Genomic DNA, 17,602 nt, shown 5'->3' with positions numbered 1-17,602 from the left:
TGACTGACTGACTGACTGACTGACTGACTCACTGACTCACTGACTCACTGACTCACTGACTGACTCACTGACTCACTGACTCACTGACTCACTGACTCACTGACTGACTGACTGACTGACTGACTGACTGACTGACTCACTGACTCACTGACTCACTGACTCACTGACTCACTGACTCACTGACTCACTGACTCACTGACTGACTCACTGACTGACTGACTGACTGACTCACTGACTGACTGACTGACTGACTGACTGACTGACTGACTGACTGACTGACTGACTGACTCACTGACTGACTGACTGACTGACTGACTGACTGACTGACTGACTGACTGACTGACTGACTCACTGACTGACTGACTGACTGACTGACTGACTGACTCACTGACTGACTGACTCACTGACTGACTGACTGACTGACTGACTGACTGACTCACTGACTGACTGACTCACTGACTGACTGACTGACTGACTGACTGACTGACTGACTCACTGACTGACTCACTGACTCACTGACTGACTCACTGACTGACTCACTGACTGACTGACTGACTGACTGACTCACTGACTGACTCACTGACTGACTGACTCACTGACTGACTGACTCACTGACTGACTGACTCACTGACTGACTCACTGACTCACTGACTGACTCACTGACTGACTGACTCACTGACTCACTGACTCACTGACTGACTGACTGACTGACTGACTCACTGACTCACTGACTCACTGACTCACTGACTCACTGACTCACTGACTGACTCACTGACTGACTGACTGACTCACTGACTCACTGACTGACTGACTGACTCACTGACTCACTGACTCACTGACTCACTGACTCACTGACTGACTCACTGACTCACTGACTGACTCACTCACTCACTGACTGACTGACTGACTGACTGACTGACTGACTGACTGACTGACTGACTGACTGACTGACTGACTGACTGACTGACTCACTGACTGACTGACTCACTGACTGACTGACTGACTGACTGACTGACTCACTCACTGACTGACTCACTCACTCACTCACTCACTCACTCACTCACTGACTGACTCACTCACTGACTGACTGACTGACTGACTGACTCACTCACTGACTGACTCACTCACTCACTCACTCACTCACTCACTCACTGACTCACTCACTCACTCACTCACTCACTCACTGACTGACTGACTGACTGACTGACTGACTGACTGACTCACTCACTCACTCACTCACTCACTCACTGACTGACTGACTCACTGACTGACTCACTCACTCACTCACTCACTCACTCACTCACTCACTCACTCACTCACTCACTGACTGACTGACTGACTGACTGACTGACTGACTGACTGACTGACTGACTCACTCACTGACTGACTGACTGACTGACTGACTGACTGACTCACTCACTGACTGACTCACTCACTCACTCACTCACTCACTCACTCACTCACTCACTCACTCACTCACTCACTGACTGACTGACTGACTGACTGACTGACTGACTGACTGACTGACTGACTGACTGACTGACTGACTGACTGACTCACTGACTCACTGACTCACTGACTGACTGACTGACTCACTGACTGACTGACTCACTGACTGACTGACTCACTGACTCACTGACTGACTCACTGACTGACTGACTGACTGACTGACTGACTGACTGACTGACTGACTGACTGACTGACTGACTGACTGACTGACTGACTGACTGACTCACTGACTCACTGACTGACTCACTGACTCATTGACTGACTCACTGACTGACTCACTCACTGACTGACTGACTCACTGACTCACTGACTGACTCACTGACTCATTGACTGACTCACTGACTGACTCACTCACTGACTGACTGACTGACTGACTGACTGACTGACTGACTCACTGACTGACTGACTGACTGACTCACTGACTCACTGACTCACTGACTCACTGACTCACTGACTCACTGACTGACTGACTGACTGACTCACTCACTGACTGACTGACTGACTGACTGACTGACTGACTGACTGACTGACTGACTCACTGACTCACTGACTGACTCACTCACTGACTGACTGACTCACTGACTGACTCACTGACTGACTGACTGACTGACTGACTGACTGACTGACTGACTGACTGACTGACTGACTGACTGACTGACTCACTGACTGACTGACTGACTCACTGACTGACTGACTGACTCACTGACTCACTGACTGACTGACCCACTGACTGACTGACTGACTGACTGACTGACTCACTCACTGACTCACTGACTCACTGACTCACTGACTGACTCACTCACTGACTGACTGACTGACTGACTGACTGACTGACTGACTGACTCACTCACTCACTCACTGACTGACTGACTGACTGACTGACTGACTGACTGACTCACTGACTGACTGACTCACTGACTCACTGACTCACTGACTCACTGACTCACTGACTCACTGACTCACTGACTCACTGACTCACTGACTCACTGACTGACTGACTCACTCACTGACTGACTGACTGACTGACTCACTCACTGACTGACTGACTGACTGACTGACTGACTGACTGACTGACTGACTGACTGACTGACTGACTCACTGACTCACTGACTGACTCACTCACTGACTGACTGACTCACTGACTGACTCACTGACTGACTCACTGACTGACTGACTGACTCACTGACTGACTGACTGACTCACTGACTCACTGACTGACTGACTCACTGACTGACTGACTGACTGACTGACTGACTCACTCACTGACTCACTGACTCACTGACTCACTGACTCACTGACTCACTGACTGACTGACTGACTGACTCACTGACTGACTGACTGACTCACTCACTCACTCACTCACTCACTCACTCACTCACTGACTGACTGACTGACTGACTGACTGACTCACTGACTGACTGACTGACTCACTGACTGACTGACTGACTCACTGACTGACTGACTGACTCACTGACTGACTGACTGACTCACTGACTGACTGACTGACTCACTGACTGACTGACTCACTGACTGACTGACTGACTGACTCACTGACTGACTGACTGACTCACTGACTGACTCACTGACTGACTGACTCACTGACTCACTGACTGACTGACTCACTGACTCACTGACTGACTGACTCACTGACTCACTGACTGACTGACTGACTGACTCACTGACTGACTCACTGACAGACTCACTGACAGACTCACTGACTGACTCACTGACTCACTGACTGACTGACTGACTGACTGACTGACTGACTCACTGACTCACTGACTCACTGACTCACTGACTCACTGACTGACTGACTCACTGACTCACTGACTCACTGACTCACTGACTGACTGACTCACTGACTCACTGACTCACTGACTCACTGACTGACTGACTCACTGACTCACTGACTGACTCACTGACTGACTCACTGACTGACTCACTGACTGACTCACTGACTGACTCACTGACTGACTCACTGACTGACTCACTGACTGACTCACTGACTGACTCACTGACTGACTGACTGACTGACTGACTGACTCACTGACTCACTGACTCACTGACTCACTGACTGACTGACTCACTGACTCACTGACTGACTGACTGACTGACTGACTCACTCACTGACTCACTGACTGACTGACTGACTGACTCACTGACTGACTGACTGACTGACTGACTGACTGACTGACTCACTGACTGACTGACTGACTGACTGACTCACTGACTGACTGACTGACTGACTGACTGACTGACTGACTGACTCACTGACTCACTGACTGACTGACTGACTGACTGACTGACTGACTGACTGACTGACTCACTGACTGACTCACTGACTGACTCACTGACTGACTCACTGACTGACTGACTGACTGACTGACTGACTCACTGACTGACTGACTGACTCACTGACTGACTCACTGACTGACTGACTGACTGACTGACTGACTGACTGACTGACTGACTGACTGACTGACTGACTGAGTCAGTCAGTGAGTCAGTCAGTCAGTGAGTGAGTGAGTGAGTGAGTGAGTGAGTCAGTCAGTCAGTCAGACTCTCACTGACTGACTGACTCTCACTGACTGACTGACTCTCACTGACTGACTGACTCTCACTGACTGACTGACTCTCACTGACTGACTGACTGACTCTCACTGACTGACTGACTGACTCTCACTGACTGACTGACTGACTCTCACTGACTGACTGACTGACTCTCACTGACTGACTGACTGACTCTCACTGACTGACTGACTGACTCTCACTGACTGACTGTCTGACTCTCACTGACTGACTGACTGACTGACTGACTCTCACTGACTGACTGACTCACTCACTGACTCACTGACTCACTCACTCACTGACTGACTGACTGACTGACTCACTGACTCACTGACTGACTGACTGACTGACTGACTGACTCACTGACTCACTGACTGACTGACTGACTGACTGACTGACTCACTGACTCACTCACTCACTGACTGACTGACTCACTGACTCACTGACTGACTGACTGACTCACTGACTGACTGACTGACTGACTGACTCACTGACTGATTGACTGACTGACTGACTCACTGACTCACTGACTGACTGACTGACTGACTGACTGACTGACTGACTCACTGACTGACTGACTGACTGACTGACTGACTGACTGACTCACTGACTCACTGACTGACTGACTCACTGACTGACTGACTGACTGACTGACTGACTCACTGACTCACTGACTGACTCACTGACTCACTGACTCACTGACTGACTGACTGACTGACTGACTGACTGACTGACTGACTGACTCACTGACTGACTGACTGACTGACTGACTGACTGACTGACTGACTGACTGACTCACTGACTCACTGACTCACTGACTGACTGACTGACTGACTGACTGACTGACTGACTGACTCACTGACTCACTGACTCACTGACTCACTGACTGACTGACTGACTGACTGACTGACTGACTGACTGACTGACTGACTGACTGACTCACTGACTGACTGACTGACTCACTGACTCACTGACTGACTCACTGACTCACTGACTCACTGACTCACTGACTCACTGACTGACTGACTGACTGACTGACTGACTGACTGACTGACTCACTGACTCACTGACTCACTGACTCACTGACTGACTCACTGACTCACTGACTGACTCACTGACTGACTGACTCACTGACTCACTGACTCACTGACTGACTGACTCACTGACTGACTCACTGACTCACTGACTCACTGACTGACTGACTGACTCACTCACTGACTGACTCACTCACTGACTGACTGACTGACTGACTGACTGACTGACTGACTGACTCACTGACTGACTGACTGACTGACTCACTGACTCACTGACTGACTGACTCACTGACTCACTGACTCACTGACTCACTGACTGACTGACTCACTGACTCACTGACTCACTGACTGACTGACTGACTGACTGACTGACTGACTGACTCACTGACTCACTGACTCACTGACTCACTGACTGACTCACTGACTCACTGACTGACTCACTGACTCACTGACTCACTGACTGACTGACTCACTGACTGACTGACTGACTCACTGACTCACTGACTCACTGACTGACTGACTCACTCACTGACTGACTGACTGACTGACTGACTCACTCACTGACTGACTGACTCACTGACTGACTGACTGACTGACTGACTGACTGACTGACTCACTGACTCACTGACTCACTGACTCACTGACTCACTGACTCACTGACTGACTCACTGACTCACTGACTGACTCACTGACTCACTGACTCACTGACTCACTGACTGACTCACTGACTCACTGACTGACTCACTGACTCACTGACTCACTGACTGACTGACTCACTGACTGACTGACTGACTCACTGACTCACTGACTCACTGACTCACTGACTGACTCACTGACTCACTGACTGACTCACTGACTCACTGACTCACTGACTCACTGACTGACTCACTGACTCACTGACTGACTCACTGACTCACTGACTCACTGACTGACTGACTCACTGACTGACTGACTGACTCACTGACTCACTGACTCACTGACTGACTGACTCACTGACTGACTGACTGACTGACTGACTCACTGACTCACTGACTCACTGACTCACTGACTGACTCACTGACTGACTGACTGACTGACTGACTGACTGACTCACTGACTCACTGACTCACTGACTCACTGACTCACTGACTCACTGACTCACTGACTGACTCACTGACTCACTGACTCACTGACTGACTGACTGACTGACTGACTGACTGACTGACTGACTCACTCACTGACTGACTGACTGACTGACTGACTCACTCACTCACTCACTCACTCACTGACTCACTCACTCACTCACTCACTCACTCACTCACTCACTCACTCACTCACTCACTCACTCACTCACTCACTCACTCACTGACTGACTCACTCACTCACTCACTCACTCACTCACTCACTCACTCACTCACTGACTGACTCACTCACTCACTCACTGACTGACTGACTGACTGACTGACTGACTGACTGACTGACTCACTCACTGACTGACTGACTCACTGACTCACTGACTCACTCACTCACTCACTCACTCACTCACTCACTCACTGACTGACTCACTCACTCACTCACTGACTGACTGACTGACTGACTCACTCACTGACTGACTCACTCACTGACTGACTGACTGACTGACTGACTGACTGACTGACTGACTGACTCACTGACTCACTGACTCACTGACTGACTGACTCACTGACTCACTGACTCACTGACTGACTGACTCACTGACTCACTGACTCACTGACTCACTGACTGACTGACTGACTGACTGACTGACTGACTCACTGACTCACTGACTCACTGACTGACTCACTGACTCACTGACTCACTGACTGACTGACTGACTGACTGACTGACTGACTGACTGACTCACTGACTGACTGACTGACTGACTGACTGACTGACTGACTGACTGACTGACTGACTGACTGACTGACTGACTGACTGACTGACTCACTGACTCACTGACTCACTGACTGACTCACTGACTCACTGACTCACTGACTGACTGACTCACTGACTGACTGACTGACTCACTGACTCACTGACTGACTGACTCACTCACTGACTGACTGACTGACTGACTGACTGACTGACTCACTCACTGACTGACTGACTGACTCACTGACTGACTCACTGACTGACTCACTGACTGACTGACTCACTGACTGACTGACTCACTGACTGACTCACTGACTCACTGACTGACTCACTGACTGACTGACTCACTGACTCACTGACTCACTGACTGACTGACTGACTGACTGACTGACTGACTGACTCACTGACTCACTGACTGACTCACTGACTCACTGACTGACTGACTGACTGACTGACTGACTGACTGACTCACTGACTCACTGACTCACTGACTCACTGACTCACTGACTGACTCACTGACTCACTGACTGACTCACTGACTCACTGACTGACTGACTGACTGACTGACTGACTGACTGACTGACTGACTCACTCACTGACTGACTGACTGACTGACTGACTGACTCACTGACTGACTGACTGACTGACTCACTCACTCACTCACTCACTCACTCACTCACTCACTGACTGACTGACTGACTCACTCACTCACTCACTGACTGACTGACTGACTGACTGACTGACTCACTCACTCACTCACTGACTGACTGACTGACTGACTGACTGACTCACTCACTGACTGACTCACTCACTCACTCACTCACTCACTCACTCACTCACTCACTCACTGACTCACTCACTCACTCACTCACTCACTCACTCACTCACTCACTGACTGACTGACTGACTGACTGACTGACTCACTGACTGACTGACTGACTGACTCACTCACTCACTCACTCACTCACTGACTGACTGACTGACTCACTCACTCACTCACTCACTGACTGACTGACTGACTGACTGACTGACTCACTCACTCACTCACTCACTGACTGACTGACTGACTGACTGACTGACTGACTGACTCACTCACTCACTCACTGACTCACTCACTCACTCACTCACTCACTCACTCACTCACTCACTGACTGACTGACTGACTGACTCACTCACTGACTGACTGACTCACTCACTCACTGACTCACTGACTCACTGACTCACTGACTCACTGACTCACTGACTGACTGACTCACTGACTGACTCACTCACTGACTGACTGACTGACTGACTGACTCACTGACTCACTGACTGACTCACTGACTGACTGACTGACTGACTGACTGACTGACTCACTGACTGACTCACTGACTCACTGACTGACTCACTGACTCATTGACTGACTCACTGACTGACTCACTCACTGACTGACTGACTCACTGACTCACTGACTGACTCACTGACTCATTGACTGACTCACTGACTGACTCACTCACTGACTGACTGACTGACTGACTGACTGACTGACTCACTCACTGACTGACTGACTGACTGACTCACTGACTCACTGACTCACTGACTGACTGACTGACTGACTCACTGACTCACTGACTCACTGACTCACTGACTCACTGACTCACTGACTCACTGACTCACTGACTGACTGACTGACTGACTGACTGACTCAGTCACTCACTCACTCACTGACTCACTGACTGACTGACTGACTGACTGACTGACTCACTGACTGACTCACTGACTCACTGACTGACTCACTGACTGACTCACTCACTCACTGACTCACTCACTGACTGACTGACTGACTGACTGACTGACTGACTGACTGACTGACTGACTGACTCACTGACTGACTCACTGACTGACTCACTGACTCACTCACTGACTGACTCACTGACTGACTCACTGACTGACTGACTCACTGACTGACTGACTCACTGACTGACTCACTGACTGACTGACTGACTGACTGACTCACTGACTCACTGACTCACTGACTGACTCACTCACTGACTGACTGACTGACTGACTGACTGACTGACTGACTGACTGACTGACTGACTGACTGACTCACTGACTGACTGACTCACTGACTCACTGACTCACTGACTCACTGACTCACTGACTCACTGACTGACTGACTCACTGACTGACTGACTCAGTCACTCACTCACTGACTGACTGACTGACTGACTGAGTGAGTCAGTGAGTGAGTCAGTGAGTGAGTCAGTGAGTGAGTCAGTGAGTCAGTCAGTGAGTCAGTCAGTGAGTCAGTCAGTGAGTCAGTCAGTGAGTCAGTCAGTGAGTCAGTCAGTGAGTCAGTCAGTGAGTCAGTCAGTGAGTCAGTGAGTGAGTGAGTGAGTGAGTGAGTGAGTGAGTCAGTCAGTCAGACTGACTCTCACTGACTGACTGACTCTCACTGACTGACTGACTGACTCTCACTGACTGACTGACTCTCACTGACTGACTCTCACTGACTGACTGACTCTCACTGACTGACTCTCACTGACTGACTGACTCTCACTGACTGACTGACTCTCACTGACTGACTGACTGACTCTCACTGACTGACTGACTGACTCTCACTGACTCACTGACTGACTCTCACTGACTGACTGTCTGACTCTCACTGACTGACTGTCTGACTCTCACTGACTGACTGTCTCTCTGACTCACTCTCTCACTGACTGACTGACTGACTCTCTGACTCACTCTCTCACTGACTGACTGACTGACTCTCTGACTCACTCTCTCACTGACTGACTGACTGACTCTCTGACTCACTCTCTCACTGACTGACTGACTGACTCTCTGACTCACTCTCTCACTGACTGACTGACTGACTCTCTGACTCACTCACTCACTGACTGACTGACTGACTCTCTGACTCACTCACTCACTGACTGACTGACTGTCAGTCAGTCAGTGAGTGAGTGAGTGAGTCAGAGAGTCAGTCAGTCAGTCAGTGAGAGTCAGTCAGTCAGTGAGAGTCAGTCAGTCAGTCAGTGAGAGTCAGTCAGTCAGTCAGTGAGAGTCAGTCAGTCAGTCAGGGAGAGTCAGTCAGTCAGTCAGTCAGGGAGAGTCAGTCAGTCAGTCAGTCAGTGAGAGTCAGTCAGTCAGTGAGAGTCAGTCAGTCAGTCAGTCAGTGAGAGTCAGTCAGTCAGTCAGTCAGTGAGAGTCAGTCAGTCAGTCAGTCAGTGAGAGTCAGTCAGTCAGTCAGTCAGTGAGAGTCAGTCAGTCAGTCAGTCAGTGAGAGTCAGTCAGTCAGTCAGTCAGTGAGAGTCAGTCAGTCAGTCAGTCAGTGAGAGTCAGTCAGTCAGTCAGTCAGTGAGAGTCAGTCAGTCAGTCAGTCAGTGAGAGTCAGTCAGTCAGTCAGTCAGTGAGAGTCAGTCAGTCAGTCAGTCAGTGAGAGTCAGTCAGTCAGTCAGTGAGAGTCAGTCAGTCAGTCAGTGAGAGTCAGTCAGTCAGTCAGTGAGAGTCAGTCAGTCAGTCAGTCAGTGAGAGTCAGTCAGTCAGTCAGTCAGTGAGAGTCAGTCAGTCAGTCAGTCAGTGAGAGTCAGTCAGTCAGTCAGTCAGTGAGAGTCAGTCAGTCAGTCAGTCAGTGAGAGTCAGTCAGTCAGTCAGTCAGTGAGAGTCAGTCAGTCAGTCAGTCAGTGAGAGTCAGTCAGTCAGTCAGTCAGTGAGAGTCAGTCAGTCAGTCAGTCAGTGAGAGTCAGTCAGTCAGTCAGTCAGTGAGAGTCAGTCAGTCAGTCAGTGAGAGTCAGTCAGTCAGTCAGTCAGTGAGAGTCAGTCAGTCAGTCAGTCAGTGAGAGTCAGTCAGTCAGTCAGTCAGTGAGAGTCAGTCAGTCAGTCAGTCAGTGAGAGTCAGTCAGTCAGTCAGTGAGAGTCAGTCAGTCAGTCAGTCAGTGAGAGTCAGTCAGTCAGTCAGTCAGTGAGAGTCAGTCAGTCAGTCAGTCAGTCAGTGAGAGTCAGTCAGTCAGTCAGTCAGTCAGTGAGAGTCAGTCAGTCAGTCAGTCAGTGAGAGTCAGTCAGTCAGTCAGTCAGTGAGAGTCAGTCAGTCAGTCAGTCAGTGAGAGTCAGTCAGTCAGTGAGAGTCAGTCAGTCAGTGAGAGTCAGTCAGTCAGTGAGAGTCAGTCAGTCAGTCAGTCAGTCAGTGAGAGTCAGTCAGGGCTTTCGTCTTTATATATATATATATATATATATATATATATATATATATATATACCGGCTCCACAGCAGTAAAACACTGCGTGATTCACACAGGATTTTACGTATGCGGCTGTTTGAGCCTGACCTTAGACAAAAAAGCAAAAAAGTTTAATGGAAACGTTAGTACCTCTATCTACTTGTGCTCCACTTTTTGTTTAGGCTTGCAAATACTGCCCTTTGAGGCTAAGCGCTACACGGTGACTTCAGTTATGTGACCAGTTTGCTGTGTAGTGATGCGACCTTGCACTGCCGTTGAACCACATCAGTTACCAAAAATCAAACATTGATAGATTAAAAAAAAAAAATTATTCAATCCATTAAGTTGTATAGCAGTGCAAGGTGCCTTACTGCATCACTTCCCCATAGCTCAAAGGTGCTGTGTCACTAATTAAAGATGGCTCCTGCCACTGGCACATTGGCTGTGTTGTGAGTGGACGTGTATTATCCCCTCTTATATCTCTAAGGTGGACTGATCTTCTGGGTGCTGATGTGTCCATGCCTAACATATTATATAGCCAAGAGAGAAGAGAGCCCAGTTCTTCTAGAATGTAAAGTCTTTCTTTTTACACAAACTAATGAGCCACTTGTTTAGCTCCCTGATCTCCTGCTGCCTCTCTGGAGTAGTACAAGTAGTATTTTAAAAAATGCTACTTGGAAGGACCTTGCCCTAAGCTTATGGCTGGTTGATGCAGTTAACCACTTAGTAACCATGGTTGTTTGCACCCTAATGACCAAGCCAAATTTTTTGAAATCTGATGTGTGTCACTTTAACATAGAATAACTCCGTAAAGGTTTGCATATCCAAGTGATTCTGACATTGTTTTTTCACCACATATTGTACTTCATTCAGGTAGTAAAAATAGTCTGATAGAATTTGTGTATAATTATTAAAAGCGCCAAAATTGGGAAAGTTTTTTTTTTTTTTAAATTGTCTTTTTTTTCACATTTTCAATTGTAATCTAATATGTGCAAACATACTGTATACATTTTTGATAAGATATATATTTTTATCTGTTTTATTTTGGACACACATTTGAAAAGCTTTCATTTTTGTTTTTTTTAACCATTTAGGAGATGTACAAATTTATTATTATTATTAAACTTTATTTGTATAGCGCCAACATATTCCGCAGTGCTTACATAGACGGGGGGATACAGAAAGACAAAAGTACAAACATTACAGAACCACGCTTACATAGTAATCAATTGATGGAAACAATAGGGGTGAGGTGATACAGAAGGTAAAGGGGCTGGAGATGTGCACTGTATGGCAAGGTGGAGAGTGAGCGATGTTATACACAGACAATGGTCAGACATTTAGCCGTGTGACGGCAGAAACAGTATGACTGCAGGAGCGGTTTATGATGGCTAGCAGGGAGTGCAGTCAGTAGATCAGGTAGCATGTTATCAGGTGGCGTACAGAGGGGTTTGTTTAGGGAATGTGGTATGCCTCCCTGAAGAGGTGCGTTTTTAGAGCACGCCTAAAGTTCTGCGAGTCCGGGATTGCTCGGGTAGCCTTTGGTAGTGTGTTCCAGAGGATCGGTGCTGCTCTGGAGAAGTCTTGGAGGCGGGAATGAGAAGTTCGAATTAAAGGGGCGCTCAATCTGGTTTCGTTAGAGCGGAGAGCCCGGGGTGGTTGATGGATTGAGATGAGGGAGGCGATATAGGGGGGTGCTGCGCTGTGGAGGGCTTTGTGGATGAAGGTAACGAGTTTAAATTGAATTCTGTATTTAACGGGCAGCCAGTGCAGTGACTGGCACAGGGCAGAGGCGTCCGAGTAGCAGCTGGACAGGAAGATGAGCCTGGCTGCCGCATTTAGGACGGATTGGAGAGGGTAGACTCTGGTGCAGGGAAAGCCGATCAGCAACGAATTGCAATAATCGAGCCGGGAGTGGATGAGGGCAACAGTAAGCGTTTTTAACGTGTCCACAGTGAGAAAAGAGCGGATTCTTGTGATGTTCTTGAGGTGCAGCTGACATGTTCGGGACAGAGATTGGATGTAGGGGGTAAAAGAGAGATCAGAATCGAATATGACCCCAAGGCATGTTGTCTAGGAGTTATGGTGGCGCCACACACTAAGATGGAGATGTCAGGATGAGGTCGGTTAGCCGAGGGTGGAAATTACCAGTAAGTCAGTTTTAGAGAGGTTTAGTTTTAGGTAGAGAGAGGACATGGTGTTAGAGACAGCGGACAGGCAGTCGGAAATTTAACATTACTTATCAACATTTTGAGGAACACTTTGTTTTCCTACACCAAGCCAAGATTGCAAAGGCTCATAGGTGTCAGAAGGATAGATACCCCATTTTAAAAACTATGCCCTTTAATGTATCCACTGAGCGGTGTCATGAGTATTTTTACCACAGTATTTTTTTTCAGGAGTTAATGCAATTTAGAGGAGAAAAAATAAAATGTCATATTTTTGCAAATATGTCATTTTAAAGACAGGAATTTTTTCTATATGCACATGAAAATGAGAATTTACACCCCAAAATAGATACCCCTGTTTGTTCCGTGTTCAGAATCATACCCATTCTGGCCCTAATCTACTAATAATACACATGGGTAGGCCTATAATGGAGGGCACAACTGAATAAATTCCAGGCCCCATTGCCCACTTGTGCAGAAAAAAATTAACCACCTAAAAATAATCTCCCCCTCCCTTTTTGGTATTCCCTAAATCTTAGATAAAAGTAATAATGTAAACTGTGTGGTATGTCCCAAGACAGGGGTAACACTGTTTTGTTTTTCCCGCACTGTCACTTAGCGATGACGCGGGTACACGATGTCGTTGCGTACGGGCTGCCGGTATATCCGGAACCATGGAGTACAATAGACTCTATGTTGCGGATATCAGGGGCAAAATAGAACATGCTGCGTTCTGTTTTCTGTGAGTGGATTACGTAATTCCAACCTTTTAATGTGAGAGGAATTGTGTAATCCAATGCATTTAATTGATCTGCGTATTACCGTTGATCAAACGCATGCGAAATCTGAAATTTCTTTCCAGTCGTGTGAGACAGGCCTAATGGTAGATCGCTACCTTTTTATTATGTGACCGCTCAACGAGGCCATCGGTCACTGCTCCAGGCTCTTGGTAAGATTTTGCCAGAAGGTGCATGTGTAGAAACTTAAATTTTTTTTACTTTTTAAACACTTTTTAACTTTACATGATCACTGCTATCCGATGAATGACGGTGATCCTGTGACTGGGAACCACATGCAGCGGTCCTGGTCATATCTCCCTGCACTTGGCTATCCTTGACAGCCGGGTGCAGGGGAACTTTAAATTTGCTGGGCCCTCTAGGCTTCTGCGCATGCGTGTGACATCGTCACATGTACAGAAGCCTGCGGCAGGTCCCGACCATTGGGGAAGACCTGGGTGAGTATTTTCACCTCTCCTCATGGATCTGATCCATGAGGGAAGGTGAATTTTTAACTGGTTTTCCCTTTTTTTTTTCTCATTTTTCCGTGATCGTTATCTATTGGAGCCAGGAGATTTAAAATTTGCCGGGGCTCCCGGCCTTCTGCGCATACATACGGCTGACGTAATGATGGCTTTTATATAAATAGTAAAAATATTAATACTGAAAATGTTGGCCCTTTAATAAGTGTAGGAAAAAATTGAGGGTCATCAGGAAAAAAGCAAATCTATTAGTATTTCATATATAATTTTTTTTCTTTACAGTGTATTCACAGAGGAAAATGAAATGTCAGATGAGATGAGTGATAAAGTTAACTCTCTACTAAGTCACCAGTTATAGGCCTCCTGCACATGAGCGGATTTGAACTGCGGAATCCACAATTTGCACTCGTGCAAATGTCTGCTGTTAAAGTCCCCCAGAGAAAAGCATGAGCTTCCGCAGCTCCGTTCACACATGCGGATTTGAACTGTGGAATCCGCGAGTGGAAAATAAATAGCAGCATACTCCATTTTAGCGCTGATTCCAGGCGGATGGGCTCCATTGATCTCTATGGAAACGCTCAATCCTATTTTTTATTTTTTTTCCCCCTTCCTCTCCCCCTTTTTCCCCCTCCCATGCAGATAATCCACTGTGCATCCGCGCAGGGAATCTCTCGAGTACGTGATCGTCCAAGTATTTTAAATTCACTTCTGCGATGAATCTGCGAGAAATCCGCATACTGAATCCAGATGTGCCATGTGCAGGCGGCCTAATTCAGGAAGTGGTGCAGAGCCACCTTAAAAAATTTAAATGAACAAATCGCCGGGTCCCAATGGCATACATTCCCTGGCATACATTCCCGGAATGGAATTAAGTAATATTAGATGGACCCTTGTTTCTTATATTTAAGGACTCCATAGTGACTAGTCTGTTCCACTAAATTGCGCGTCACTAATGTGGTGCCAATATTAAAAAAGTGACAAAAAGTGAACCTGGAAACTACAGGTTGGTAAGTCTTCTAAAATGTTAGAAACCGTTCAAAGACATGCTATCCTGGAAAAATAGCTATATAACTCTGTATCATAATGGGTTTATGAAGGATCATTCTTGTCAAAACAATCATATCCACGTCCATGAGGAGGTAAGTTATAGGTTGCAGTATAGCGCCCTATTCTTTTTAATAACACTTGTAGAGGGATTGTACAGTAAAATATTTGCAGATGATACAAAACTATTCAAAGTAATTAACACATGAGAGGACAGTATACAGTTGCAAGAGGATATGGATAACTTGGTCAGAAAAGTGCCAAATGAGATTTAACACTGATAAATGTGAGGTTCTACACATAGGCTGAGGAAATACATGTCGTCATTACACTCTAAATGGGAAACAACTGAGGAACACGGACATGGAAAAGGACTTGGGATTTTAGTTGACTGTAAACATAACTTGAGCAACCAGTGTCAGGCAGCTGCTGCCAAGGCAAATGGGATCATGGGGTGCATCAAAAGATGTCTAGGGGCACATAAAGAGGACAAACAATGCTCTCATCATAAGTCACTGGTCAGACCGCACATGGAATATTTTGGACAGTTTTGGGCATTGGTACTCAGGAATGACATATCAGGGCTTGAGCGGGTACAGAGGTGGGCAACTAAAGTAATACATGGAATGGGCGGACTACAAAACCCAGAAAGGCTATCAAAATTGGGATTATTTAGTTTAGAAAGAAAAAAAGACAGCTGAGTCAGTACAGAGATCTCTCCCATTATCTATTTATACCCAGGACTGTGACAGTAACATGGGTATATTGTTATTTTGATCTTTTTTTTCGAACCATATATATAAGGATGACGTATATATTTTTTTTCTTTAACAAAACTCATATAAAACTATGTACATGGGGTGTTTTGTACTTTTTCACATAGCTGTACTAGATTTGCTAAAATTAACTGCTGAATGGGAAGTCTTTCTCAGCAAATAACCTGGCTTTTTGGCATGCACCTGTATGGGCATTGAGGCTTTGTTGAGAATTGTATGCCTCAGTACACCAACCTTTTTATAATTGATTTTTCTTTAGAAACCGCATGAATCTATCAGCATCGCAAGCATTTTATATTCTGGTGAACGAGAAGAGGCTCGTCAGTATGTGCCTGACTTTGTCAGAATTGTACCGGGACCATCAGGATGAAGATGGTTTTTTATACATGACTTATGCTTCCCAGGAGATGTTTGGATGAGAGAGATTACTTAGAATTTTATTTCTTCCAAAACTCCACGGCAGAAAATTCCTCATCACAAACTGAGATTTTATTCTGTTTCAAAATGATCCTCGTTTTAATAATTTTAATGGATTTATAAATTTTATTTGGCTTCCAGATAAAGAACTGTAATAAAGGATTAACAATTGACTTTGAACTGTTTTTAGTGAAGTTTAAAAGTTAAATGTGGATTTCTATCTTGGCTTTTCATGGCTGAGATGGGGAAACCCTGGAAGATCTGAAACAAACGCCTGTGAGAACCAAGCACTTAGCGCAGTACTGTTTCTGTAGCTCTCATTGAAGGGAATGGGAGCTACAAAAATGGTGTAGCAGAGCACAATACTGTATTAAGTAGATCCCATTTACTTCAGTGAGAGCTACAGAAACAGTGCTGTGCTAAGCACTCGTCCTTATACATACGTGCGGGCCATTGGCCATGGTATTGTTTCCCGTCTATGAAAAGTCAAGATGAGCGCTTATCCCCTGTTCCAATGCTTCTACCTATCTAAAAGCTACAAATAGACTCTTTGTAGCTTATACACATAAATGCACCATTTAGAGCTCCTTCAGATGTATGTAAGCTCAATTTCACACTTCAGAGCAATGAATGAAGCGCTTTTGCGTGCATGTCTGTGTATTTTACTGTAATACGTTGTACATGCAGTGCATGTTCATATTGGCATGGAAAGAAGCAAAGCTTCCGTTCAGTTAGGTTTTCATTTTTAAATGGAG

The 17,602-nt window shown here is 46.6% G+C and overlaps 1 protein-coding gene across 1 annotated transcript in view; it reads left to right on the top strand.

The window, feature by feature from the left end:
• Positions 1-16,894, top strand: part of MAP1LC3C (microtubule associated protein 1 light chain 3 gamma) — a 57,298-nt gene extending 40,404 nt beyond the window's left edge. Inside the window, exon 4 of the mRNA XM_066594557.1 lies at positions 16,690-16,894. Within this exon, the coding sequence (XP_066450654.1) occupies positions 16,690-16,849 (160 nt within the window). The 3' untranslated portion in view covers positions 16,850-16,894. The remainder of the gene's footprint in view (positions 1-16,689) is intronic.
• The last annotated feature ends 708 nt before the right edge of the window (positions 16,895-17,602 follow it).

Source organism: Eleutherodactylus coqui, chromosome 3, assembly GCF_035609145.1.
Source record: "Eleutherodactylus coqui strain aEleCoq1 chromosome 3, aEleCoq1.hap1, whole genome shotgun sequence".
In the NCBI taxonomy this organism is placed as follows: Eukaryota; Metazoa; Chordata; class Amphibia; order Anura; family Eleutherodactylidae; genus Eleutherodactylus; species Eleutherodactylus coqui.
The sequence above is the reverse complement of the archived record's forward strand: the minus strand, read 5'-3'. Positions and strand labels throughout refer to the sequence as shown.